The following is a 12,798-nucleotide window of genomic DNA, read 5'->3' on the forward strand; positions in this document are numbered from 1 at the left end:
ATCGCCAACACCCACTACGCCTGCCATCGGATCGCCAACACCCACTCCGCCTGCCACCAGATCGCCAACGCCCACTCCGCCTGCCACCGGATCGCCAACACACACTCCGCCCGCCACCGGATCGCCAACGCCCATTTCGCCTGCCACCGGATCGCCAACGCCCATTTCGCCTGCCACAGGATCGCCAACACCCACTTCGCCTGCCACCGGATCGCCAACACCCTCTTCTCCTGCCACCGGATCGCCAACACCCTCTTCTCCTGCCACCGGATCGGCGACACCCTCTTCTACTGCCACCGGATCGGCGACACCCTTTTCTCCTACCACCGAATCGCCTACAGCCTCTTCTCCTGCCACCGAATCGCCAACACCCTCTTCTCCTGCCACCGGATCGGCGACACCCTCTTCTCCTGCCACCGGATCGGCAACACCTTCTTGTCCTGCCACCGGATCGCCAACACCCTCTTCGCCTGCCACCGGATCGCCAACACCCTCTCTCCTGCCACCGGAACGCCAACATCCTCTTCTCCTGCCACCGGATCGCCAGCACCCTCTTCTCCTGCCACCGGATCGCCAACGCCCATTTCGCCTGCCACCGGATCGCCAACGCCCATTTCGCCTGCTACCGGATTGCCAGCACCCTCTTCTCCTGCCACCGGATCGCCAACACCCATTTCGCCTGCCACCGGACCGCCAACGCCCATTTCGCCTGCCACCGGATCGCCAACGCCCATTTCGCCTGCCACCGGATCACCAACGCCCATTTCGCCTGCCACCGGATCGCCAACGCCCATTTCGCCTGCCACCGGATCGCCAACGCCCATTTCGCCTGCCACCGGATCGCCAACACCCATTTCGCCTGCCACCGGACCGCCAACACCCATTTCGCCTGCCACCGGATCGCCAATACTCATTTGCCTTTCACCGGATCGCCAAAGCCCATTTCGCCTGCCACTGGATCGCCAACGCCCATTTCGTCTGCCACCGGATCGCCAACGCCCATTTCGCCTGCCACCGGATCGCCAACACCCATTTCGCCTGCCACCGGATCGCCAACACTCATTTGCCTTTCACCGGATCGCCAACGCCCATTTCGCCTGCCACCGGATCGCCAACGCCCATTTCGCCTGCCACCGGATCGCCAACGCCCATTTCGCCTGCCACCGGATCGCCAACACCCATTTCGCCTGCCACCGGATCGCCAATACTCATTTGCCTTTCACCGTATCGCCAACGCCCATTTCGCCTGCCACCGGATCGCCAACGCCCATTTCGCCTGCCACCGGATCGCCAACGCCCATTTCGCCTGCCACCGGATCGCCAACACACATTTCGCCTGCCACCGGACCGCCAACGCCCATTTCGCCTGCCACCGGATCGCCAACGCCCATTTCGCCTGCCACCGGATCGCCAACGCCCATTTCGCCTGCCACCGGATCGCCAACGCCCATTTCGCCTGCCACCGGATCGCCAACACCCATTTCGCCTGCCACCGGATCGCCAATACTCATTTGTCTTTCACCGGATCGCCAACGCCCATTTCGCCTGCCACCGGATCGCCAACGCCCATTTCGCCTGCCACCGGATCGCCAACGCCCATTTCGCCTGCCACCGGATCGCCAACACCCATTTCGCCTGCCACCGGATCGCCAATACTCATTTGCCTTTCACCGGATCGCCAACGCCCATTTCGCCTGCCACCGGATCGCCAACGCCCATTTCGCCTGCCACCGGATCGCCAACACCCATTTCGCCTGCCACCGGATCGCCAACGCTCATTTGCCTTTCACCGGATCGCCAACGCCCATTTCGCCTGCCACCGGATCGCCAACGCCCATTTCGCCTGCCACCGGATCGCCAACGCCCATTTCGCCTGCCACCGGATCGCCAACACCCATTTCGCCTGCCACCGGATCGCCAATACTCATTTGCCTTTCACCGGATCGCCAACGCCCATTTCGCCTGCCACCGGATCGCCAACGCCCATTTCGCCTGCCACCGGATCGCCAACGCCCATTTCGCCTGCCACCGGATCGCCAACACACATTTCGCCTGCCACCGGACCGCCAACGCCCATTTCGCCTGCCACCGGATCGCCAACGCCCATTTCGCCTGCCACCGGATCGCCAACGCCCATTTCGCCTGCCACCGGATCGCCAACGCCCATTTCGCCTGCCACCGGATCGCCAACACCCATTTCGCCTGCCACCGGATCGCCAATACTCATTTGTCTTTCACCGGATCGCCAACGCCCATTTCGCCTGCCACCGGATCGCCAACGCCCATTTCGCCTGCCACCGGATCGCCAACGCCCATTTCGCCTGCCACCGGATCGCCAACACACATTTCGCCTGCCACCGGACCGCCAACGCCCATTTCGCCTGCCACCGGATCGCCAACGCCCATTTCGCCTGCCACCGGATCGCCAACGCCCATTTCGCCTGCCACCGGATCGCCAACGCCCATTTCGCCTGCCACCGGATCGCCAACACCCATTTCGCCTGCCACCGGATCGCCAATACTCATTTGTCTTTCACCGGATCGCCAACGCCCATTTCGCCTGCCACCGGATCGCCAACGCCCATTTCGCCTGCCACCGGATCGCCAACGCCCATTTCGCCTGCCACCGGATCGCCAACACCCATTTCGCCTGCCACCGGATCGCCAATACTCATTTGCCTTTCACCGGATCGCCAACGCCCATTTCGCCTGCCACCGGATCGCCAACGCCCATTTCGCCTGCCACCGGATCGCCAACACCCATTTCGCCTGCCACCGGATCGCCAACGCTCATTTGCCTTTCACCGGATCGCCAACGCCCATTTCGCCTGCCACCGGATCGCCAACGCCCATTTCGCCTGCCACCGGATCGCCAACGCCCATTTCGCCTGCCACCGGATCGCCAACACCCATTTCGCCTGCCACCGGATCGCCAATACTCATTTGCCTTTCACCGGATCGCCAACGCCCATTTCGCCTGCCACCGGATCGCCAACGCCCATTTCGCCTGCCACCGGATCGCCAACGCCCATTTCGCCTGCCACCGGATCGCCAACACACATTTCGCCTGCCACCGGACCGCCAACGCCCATTTCGCCTGCCACCGGATCGCCAACGCCCATTTCGCCTGCCACCGGATCGCCAACGCCCATTTCGCCTGCCACCGGATCGCCAACGCCCATTTCGCCTGCCACCGGATCGCCAACACCCATTTCGCCAGCCACCGGATCGCCAATACTCATTTGTCTTTCACCGGATCGCCAACGCCCATTTCGCCTGCCACCGGATCGCCAACGCCCATTTCGCCTGCCACCGGATCGCCAACGCCCATTTCGCCTGCCACCGGATCGCCAACACCCATTTCGCCTGCCACCGGATCGCCAATACTCATTTGCCTTTCACCGGATCGCCAACGCCCATTTCGCCTGCCACCGGATCGCCAACGCCCATTTCGCCTGCGACCGGATCGCCAGAACCCATTTCGCCTGCCACCGGATCGCCAACACCCATTTCGCCTGCCACCGGATCGCCAACACTCATTTGCCTTTCACCGGATCGCCAACGCCCATTTCGCCTGCCACCGGATCGCCAACGCCCATTTCGCCTGCCACCGGATCGCCAACGCCCATTCGCCTGCCACCGGATCGCCAACACCCATTTCGCCTGCCACCGGATCGCCAATACTCATTTGTCTTTCACCGGATCGCCAACGCCCATTTCGCCTGCCACCGGATCGCCAACGCCCATTTCGCCTGCCACCGGATCGCCAACGCCCATTTCGCCTGCCACCGGATCGCCAACACCCATTTCGCCTGCCACCGGATCGCCAATACTCATTTGCCTTTCACCGGATAGCCAACGCCCATTTCGCCTGCCACCGGATCGCCAACGCCCATTTCGCCTGCCACCGGATCGCCAACGCCCATTTCGCCTGCCGCCGGATCGCCAACACACATTTCGCCTGCCGCCGGACCGCCAACGCCCATTTCGCCTGCCACCGGATCGCCAACGCCCATTTCGCCTGCCACCGGATCGCCAACGCCCATTTCGCCTGCCACCGGATCGCCAACGCCCATTTCGCCTGCCACCGGATCGCCAACGCCCATTTCGCCTGCCACCGGATCGCCAACGCCCATTTCGCCTGCCATCGGATCGCCAACGCCCATTTCGCTTGCCACCGGATCGCCAACGCCCATTTCGCCTGCCATCGGATCGCCAACGCCCATTTCGCCTGCCACCGGATCGCCAACGCCCATTTCGCCTGCCACCGGATCGCAAACGCCCATTTCGCCTGCCACCGGATCGCAAACGCCCATTTCGCCTGCCACCGGATCGCCAACGCCCATTTCGCCTGCCACCGGATCGCAAACGCCCATTTCGCCTGCCACCGGATCGCAAACGCCCATTTCGCCTGCCACCGGATCGCCAACGCCCATTTCGCCTGCCACCGGATCGCCAACGCCCATTTCGCCTGCCACCGGATCGCCAACGCCCATTTCGCCTGCCACCGGATCGCCAACGCCCATTTCGCCTGCCACCGGATCGCCGGGAAGCCTTCACATGATCAGTTCCTTTATGAGTGGATTTCATGATAGCGGTCCTCATAACAACAGTTCACTAAAGAGCAGTTCTCGAAATGGCAGTTTCCCATTAGAGCAATTACCGATACAGCGGTTCTCGTAACCGCGGAGTACCGTTAGAGCAGTTCTCTAAAGAGCGGACAAAACATATGCGAAAAACCATAGTTGTTTATTATGGTGTAAGCTTGCCCATCTGGGTTCTATGAACTCAAAAAGAACTAGGTCAGATATTTTGGTTAGGTTAAAGTTCATTATTTCAACTAAATAGTATTAGGTCAGGTTAGGTTTTGTTTCGTTAGGTTAGTAATATTTTGGAAATGGTGTAACAATGCTGCGCCTGATCCAAAAAATTAATGTTTACAATTATCTACTTCCGAAATAAGATAACCTTTATCGAATTATAGTATGCCTTTTCCAAGAAATTGTTTACAGTTATCTACTTCCGAAATAAAATAACCTTTCTCGAGTTATAATATGCTTTTTCCAAAAAATAACTGTTTACAATTATCTACTTCCAAAATAAAATAACCTTTATAGAATTATAATATGCCTTTTCCAAAATATTACTGTTTACAATTATCAAATTCCGAAATGAAATAACCTTTCTCGAATTTTAATATGCCTTTTCTAAATTATTGTAAATTTGATACAGCCTGAAGAATAGTACAATATTTAAATGTACTTTAAAAAAATCATTAACATGATCCGTTAGTAGATCACATTACTGATTAAATGATCACAGAAAAAGAAAGTTTTTGAAACCAACGAATACATCTGTATTGTTAAGAAATGCTCAAAACTCAACACAAGCACTCCTATTTCCCAAAATAGCAGCCGCTATTTCTAAAACAGCAGTTTTGAAAAACACCTCTGTTTTTTGGAATCGCGGTTGCTATTTCGAGAACTGCTCTACCGGGAAATGCTCATACGAGGTACTTCCGTTTTAGGGATCCTTACATGTGGGGTCCTACCCATGGATCCGAATCGCTCCCAGTAGAGATCATCCTTGTCAATGGAACCCACTTGGGGCTCCATTGACGGGGAGGAGCAGGAGAAAGAGGGACAGGGGCAGGTAGAAGATTTGGCAGAGGAACCGGAAGATTTAGGACTTGAGAATGCGATTGAGAATTATGTTCAGGTTGAATAATTTCTTCTGAAGAACTAGAAGGTGAAGTTGACCAATTGGGCTGGTTTTCAGCGACTTGTTTTCAGTATCAGACGGGAAGCTTCTCCTGCCGCAGAAGGCGGACTCTCACTAAAAGAACTAGTGAACTGGAAAACTCGCATATCATGATTGCTATGGAGGAGGGTCTTCAAATAGGGTCATCCCCGTTTCACTATCAGAGTCAGTAAGTTGATTAAGTACAACTGGAATTGCAGGAACGATCTTTTTATCTGCTGCCGGTTTGTTCAGCGTTGTTGATGTTGAGGTACGAGATGAAGAGGTTGAGGAAGTCCGCAGGTTGGTGTGCATGCTCACCGTCCGTTGTTGAACTTGGCTCAGGATCATCTGCAACTTCTGATTGTGAAGCAGGAGCATCGTCGAATTCAGCTACATTTGTCCAGTATAGTTTCTTATGCTCTAAATCGACCTTCCCTACATTCTGCCCTGAGTTTGCATCTTGTCTACAGGACAATATTTTTAATAGACCTACTCATTTTGGACTAAGTTTTCTCATAACTTGACCTGACGTACTTAACAAAGGATCATTTTCCATCCACACTAATGTTTCTACCTAAAATTCTAGAGGGTCATGACGGAGGTCATAGTATTTCTTTTGATGAGCTTTTGCCAACTGAGCTAATTCATTGCTAAATGATAACTGTTCCTTAAGAACGTCTAAAGCTTTAGTCCGACCAGGGTCGTCAGGGGCCCGAACGTGTTCTTCAATTTCTGAATCCCAAGGGACACGTGGCTCCCGCCCTAAATTCAAAAAGAAAGGGAATCTGCCCGTGGTTTCATGGGGTGCAGAATTGATTGAAAATTGAAGAAGGTCTGGGGTTTCATCTCATCTTTCGTGGTGATTCCCTACATAAAATGAAATAAGCTCGCCTATTTCACGGTTAACTTGTTCGGTGGGATTTCCTGTTGGCTTGTAAGGGGTGGTAAACTTTGGTTTTATTCTTAAGGCTCTGCACGTTTGCAGCCAAAGTTTTGAAGTAATTTGGACCCCTCTATCACTAAGAATAGCTTTAAGAGCTCCCCACCTGGTAATAATAGACTTAAAAGCTTGAACACAGTTTTTGCTGTTATAGTTTTCAGTGGAATCATTTCGACAAATTTTGTCATACAATCGACAAAGACTATTAAATACTCAAAATGGTGTCTACTTTGAGGAAAGGTCTGATAATATCGACACTAATTTGGTCCCAAGGGCTTGTTATTTCTGAGGGTTGCATTAGCCCTGGCTTTTTCTATTCCTAGCCTTAAATTGTTGGCATAAAGTACATCCTCTAACAAAATCCTAGACATCTCTAACATAATCCTAGAATCTCTTACAATGGTTGGCCACCAGTATCTACATGCTACTTTGCTCAGGGTCTTTTTTTTGCCCCTATGAGCTGACAAAGGGTGGTCATGCAGTAACCGCATGGCTTCTAATCTTAATCTTGGTGGTAAATATATTTTATTCAGGATAAGGCTTTCTTTACAGAAGATTATTCTTAAGCTTGAACAGTTTATGCCTAATGGGGTTAGGATCTTCAAAGGAAGTTATTATAAGAGAAGCAAAAGGGTCTTCCCTTTGAGACTTTCTCACATCTTCGAATGTAAATACTGAAAATAAAGCTATAGGACCTAGTATACTGGATCCAGTATATATCTATTACAAACAAGACTGTTATTTTCAGTTTCAATTTAAGCTTAATATTTGACTAAACCTCCCTCAGCCCTTAAACACATTTTTAATCTTTTATTAAATGACAGACATAAACGCTAAATCGGGTTCAAGTCGGGCCAATCCAAAGCGTTAATTCCTTCGTTCTCCAAAAATCTTGCAACGAGTCGGGACGTATGGGTTGGACAATTGTCCTGCTGAGTCTGAAACCATACACTAAAACAATGTTTTAAGTTAGTCAAGAATAACTATCAGGTTATTAATATTAATACCGGTCACGACGTGGGCTGGTTACTCATACGGAGAAAAAAAAATACCAGCGAACAGGGCGCATCTCTATTTTTAATATTACAATTCTTTACCTCCTAATTTCATTAGAGTTTATGTCTGTCTATTATAGTACGATTAAGAATGTGTTTAATGGGAGGGTGAAATGAAAAATCAAATAATTTTTTATCGATTCTTCTACTAATTATAAGACCGTTCTGCATAGTGAAACATCCAGGAAATATATCCGAATGATTCAAATTAGGTTCAGATTTTACGGAAAGTTTGAAATAATGACCTCCGACCGATCGCGTAACGCCCTGCCTTCCTATTGACAAAATTCTCGTGGCACGCTCCACGCCGAATGAAATTTATCGCGAGATTTAATAAAAGTTGCTCGCGATGTGACTATCGTGGCGCGAGATATGGAGCGTGCAACGGAAATTTTGTTAACAGGAAGGCAGGGCGTTAAGCTATTAGCAAAAGTAGATAGATCCATAAAAACAAAAAGTTTATATCGGCAATGCTAGCTAGCCTTTGGCTGTACAATCCCTGTAATATCAGATGTGATAGATCCTCCTCTCACCCCCCTACACGTACTAACCAATAAGCATTGAGCTTTCTCACGTCATAGGTTTATCGATTTCTTCTAAAGTAGTACATGTCGCTGGTGGCGATCCAAACGGCAGTCCTTAGCACTATCAATTTTATCGTCTGCGCGTCTTTCAAAAAACACGTGGGTATTTGTTTACGCCTAGGCTTAGTGTCAAAATGGAACCAAACGTTGATGTAGATTTAATTTTAAAAGATTTTCAATCTAACGAATTTTTTCAAACTGACGAGTCTGGAAAAAGGTTAAAACAAATTGAACTTATGAGGGATTCGGGCAGTTTAAAAGAAGTTATTGAGGGCATGCTAACCCAATACGAGTTTTTGTACTCGAAACATGATAAATCAAGAGGAGGATATTCTTCCTTTTATATGCATGGTGCAATTGGGTGAACCAACTAGTATTTTCAAAAGATGGAGTGGATCCTATTATAAAATATAATACGGAATACGAATGTGAACTAATGAATGTTATTCAGTGGATTGGTTGGCGCGTTATTGAACTTCAAGGTAGAAATAAACGGATCGATGATTTAGAAAATCATGTTTCAAACAAAGTTGATGCACCGCCGCAGAAATGAGAAGAAAGGAATGAGAGGGGTTGGGGGCCAAAATTTGCGTTGTATGTTATACGGTATGAAAAAACAATCTGCTAAAAAGACAGTCACTGTGACAAAGAAAGCACCAATAATCAAAACAAGCAAAGGGCAGAAAAAGAAAGGAAAGGGCAAAAATGCAACTACAAATGACCCCAATAAAATGTAACATATTTGTGATAATAACATCAAACAATCATTTAATACTCTAGAAAGCAATTACAAACGGTAAATGCTAGGCCTAATTTAAACCGCATAATTTGATATTTTTGATATTTTTTTATTAGTTTTAGTGCTAATTGTACCTCTCTTATATCCTACGAGGATAAGGTTACGTGTGACTGGCCTGCCGTTGTCACAAATAGCGTAAAAATATGTTTTTTCCTTATTTTTCACATATGTCTAATCCAACTTTGCGGTAAGACGCCTCTGCATTTTGTGAAGTTTTTGTGCATCCCTTAATCAATAAGGCCCTTCGTGCGCTGCTATAGTTTATACTCGTTAGTTTCCCAGCTGTCACATACTTCATTTGGCTGAAAAGAGTTTCCACTGCCGAACCGTTAATCCGTACAGGATATATTTAGAAGGATGCCGAGCTGTGAAATCTTTTATATAGTCAATGAACCCATAAATTGATATTCTCAATAGCTCAAACGTTTGCCACGCGAGAAACTTGGAATTTTTGGTCATCTTTTCATTATCTCCCATCCTTTCACTAGCCCATTCTTCGAAATATTTTAGTCCTTTTAGCATGGACTGTATAGGAGGTGAGTCTACATTAGAAACAGGCTGCTTAGAGAGCAAACCTTCTTCGAATATTTCATTACACGCCTTCAAATATGCGTAACAAGCCATTACATTTGACTTGTCAACTGGGACGTCTTCAAACATTGGGTTTGCATAATTGTACAATTCCCCCAAAACTTCCATTTGCTGCATGATCCTTGCGGGAGTTACATTTAGCTTCGTCCAGGAATCTCGTTCTATGTGGGATTGCTGAAGCCTCTTAACTTGCACCAATTCGTCACTGTCCCTTCTGTCATCTTCTCTTTTTTTCATTTGGTTGATTTGCTCCCAACCAAATCTAACACCATTTTTGGTAAAATCTCTAGTTCCTTCAGACTGGGAATGATGCAGGGCGTTAACCATATTCTTGAGTTGGTGGCTCGGACATACCATCCAATAAATCCACCTGTCCTTGGTACACCAATTTCGTACCTTTGTGCTAAACTGAAAGTCGTACGATCCATCGTCATTTACAGAAGGTTCAAGCGCCTTAGTGAACCCTAAGCTTTGCCTTAACGAAGCCATATTGCTGCTTCCTCCATCGCAAACTAATAGCCCTATTGCCAAACCCACAGAATGGAATGCAAAAATTGTCTTCAGAAGTGTGCTTGTAATGGCTGCGTGGGTTACTGGCTTAGAAAACATGAAATATGGGCCTATGATGTCGTATGATGTAGTGGTGCATCGCCACAGGTACTGTAAAGCGTATTGTGCTTCCAAAACCTCAGAAACCTTGTTGACTTTATACAAATCTTCCAAAGATGTATATTCACTTGGATCCATAGCAGCTCCCATGAATTCTCCATTTTTCGAATTCCAAATTAACTTTCCAATGATTTTTACTTCGTCAAAAATAAGCGCACCTTCTTTGATAGGGTTTCCATATTCAGGGTGATTGTCTACAAATTCATCAAACCTCTTCGATTCCTTCTTAAGATGTACGAGGTCTATTCCCGCTTTACTTTCAATCTGTCGAACTTTGCCTTTTAAAGTATGGATGCTTGGTAACTGTAAAAAATCAAAGGATGAAAGAGCCTCGTACGCCGCAGGTGAGCGAGAATAGACACTAAGTGCCAGTCTGTAAGTAAGGGGACTCCATCTATTGCCTTGGGAGCCTTTTTTACATTTGTCTTGGTCATTCAAGAAATCATTTTTGTGCGCTGGTTTACTATTTAACTCCCACGCTTTTTTTAAAGCCAGTCCCATGGTTTTATTTTTCATCATTGCTATATGAAAAATTTCATCTAGTTCTTTTCGTCCTTTAAGGTTTATTTCAGCAACAACTTTGGTCATCTGTTCATCTTGGTCTTTATTCAGTTCAAAGCTTGTTTCAAGTAGCCTTTTTTCAAGATTGTTCACTTTTTGAGTTAAAACTGAGCGTTGACGTTTGCTTTCCAACAATCTTTTACGCTTTGATTTTGGAGTAAGAACACTAATCCTACATCTTGATGAAGGTGACTGTCGCTTTAGTTTGGTTTTTGGGGTAGTCTGTTCTTTCTGCTTTCGGTACTCCAACATATACCTGACATTGGAAGTTCATTGTATATTAACAATTATAAATGTAAAGATTTATTGCACGCAAGTAAGTTTTTACCTGCTAAGACTGCGGCAATTAGAACATTGGTAAACCTTGTTCGCAATGTTTTCCTTGGAGGCATTGGATGGTGGCTTGAACCATGTTAAGCAAGTAGAAGACTGGTATCTTTCGAACGGATAAACAAACTTCTCAAGATTTTTAGTACCTTCCATTCCAACTGAATTCCCCTATTTTACAACAAGTTGTTTTAATAAAACTGAAAAACTATTAAATCGAACACCTAATTTATCGTACCTTATCTATTCCTGCACAAAAAACGTAGTTTTCAATCAAGGAGGAAATAGCGTCAGTCACTACTGAAGTATTTAGCGTTTGATTTTCAAAATGGTAGTAGTTTAATTCTTCCGCACTCTTGAAAAGTGTTGATATCAATAACGTCCCTCTGGATGAAAATAGCAACCGTCTTGGAGCATCGTAATATGATCCTACATCCAATAATCCTTTTTTGTGGTAAATCTCCATAGAATCTACTAAGCCATCATGGCTTTTTACATGTTTCATACCAATTTCAACTGTGTGATATAAGAGAAGTCAGGTCTCCGTCAATGTATACAATAATGAAGAATGTTTCTTACCGTTATTAAAAGTAGTTTCAACAAAGCATTTTATAGCTGATAAAGCTAGAGGAAGGGTAAATTCAGGACGCTCAGCATCAAATGATTTTGACAGACATTGTGGTTTGGTTTGATTTTGGAGAAGCGCTCGTTTTGGGTAAAAATCTTCATCGGATATGCAGGTTCCTTTATCAACAAACAGTTTTCTCTTACGTGTATTTTCGGAGAGGTTCAAACGTTGAAAACTATTTATTTCGTCCCATTTCTCTGAGGGAACTTTAAATCCAAATATCTCTGATTGAGTCGACACGTTAAAACAATTAAAACAAGACTCAGTTTGAATTTCTTTGGACGTTAAGCCTTTGCTTTCCAGCGGGTCTATATGAACTTGTACACCAATCTCGCGTATATTTTTAATTAGGGTGTTACATTGTGTTTGCTGGTTTTTAAAATTTGAATTACTTTTCTTTCGGGGCATTTTAATCCTTTTATCAAGTGGTAAACACGACTAATAACTAACAAGAAATCGTCGTTAGCAACCTAGCTGGCTCCGAGCTCTGGCAAGCGGCAACCCGATACAACACGAGTCGCGTAATGTTACCAAGAAGTTCGTCTTTTCGAACTATATTTTAAGCCAATTTACGCATGTTCCCTTGTGTAAGTCCGCGAAACCAGCTCTATCTATAGGGGGGGGGGTTGAAACGGTTCTGAGTTAAAAGGGGGTTCTACAAAATACATGTCAGAGTCAAAGGTTGCCGATACAAACTTTTTGTTTTTATGGATCTATCTACTTTTGCTATTAGTCAGTGGTGCTTACTTCAAATTATCTTTAAAATCTGAGCCTAATTTGAATTTTAAAATCATTCGGAGACTGTATTTCCTGGATGTTTCACTATGCAGAATGGACTTATAATTAGATAAGGAATCGATAAAAAACACTTTATTTTCCTCTTCATTCTCCGTTTAAAGGCT

General features: G+C 47.0%; 1 protein-coding gene across 1 annotated transcript; it reads right to left on the reverse strand.

The window, feature by feature from the left end:
* Positions 1-9,414: 9,414 nt before the first annotated feature.
* LOC149639894 (uncharacterized) lies at positions 9,415-12,453 on the reverse strand. Its single transcript, XM_089850835.1, has 4 exons — positions 11,848-12,453; positions 11,507-11,784; positions 11,270-11,439; positions 9,415-11,197 (listed from the first exon to the last, which is right to left on the reverse strand). The coding sequence occupies exons 1-4, from the start codon at positions 12,302-12,304 to the stop codon at positions 9,415-9,417; spliced, it is 2,688 nt and encodes an 895-aa protein (XP_089706961.1). The 5' UTR covers positions 12,305-12,453.
* Positions 12,454-12,798: the final 345 nt, after the last annotated feature.

Source organism: Phalangium opilio, unplaced genomic scaffold (assembly GCF_054372755.1).
Source record: "Phalangium opilio isolate 3A_F unplaced genomic scaffold, DU_Popi_V2 ptg000094l_1, whole genome shotgun sequence".
NCBI classification, from domain to species: Eukaryota; Metazoa; Arthropoda; class Arachnida; order Opiliones; family Phalangiidae; genus Phalangium; species Phalangium opilio.

What these genes read in the sequence shown, in the direction of transcription:
- LOC149639894 (XM_089850835.1), bottom strand. Translation starts at nt 12,304, where the DNA reads ATGCCCCGAAAGAAAAGTAATTCAAATTTTAAAAACCAGCAAACACAA. An exon ending in TGAAACTACTTTTAATAACG is followed by an intron (nt 11,785 to 11,847) that starts GTAAGAAACATT and finishes TATATCACACAG; the next exon opens with TTGAAATTGGTATGAAACAT. An exon ending in TTTGTGCAGGAATAGATAAG is followed by an intron (nt 11,440 to 11,506) that starts GTACGATAAATT and finishes GTTGTAAAATAG; the next exon opens with GGGAATTCAGTTGGAATGGA.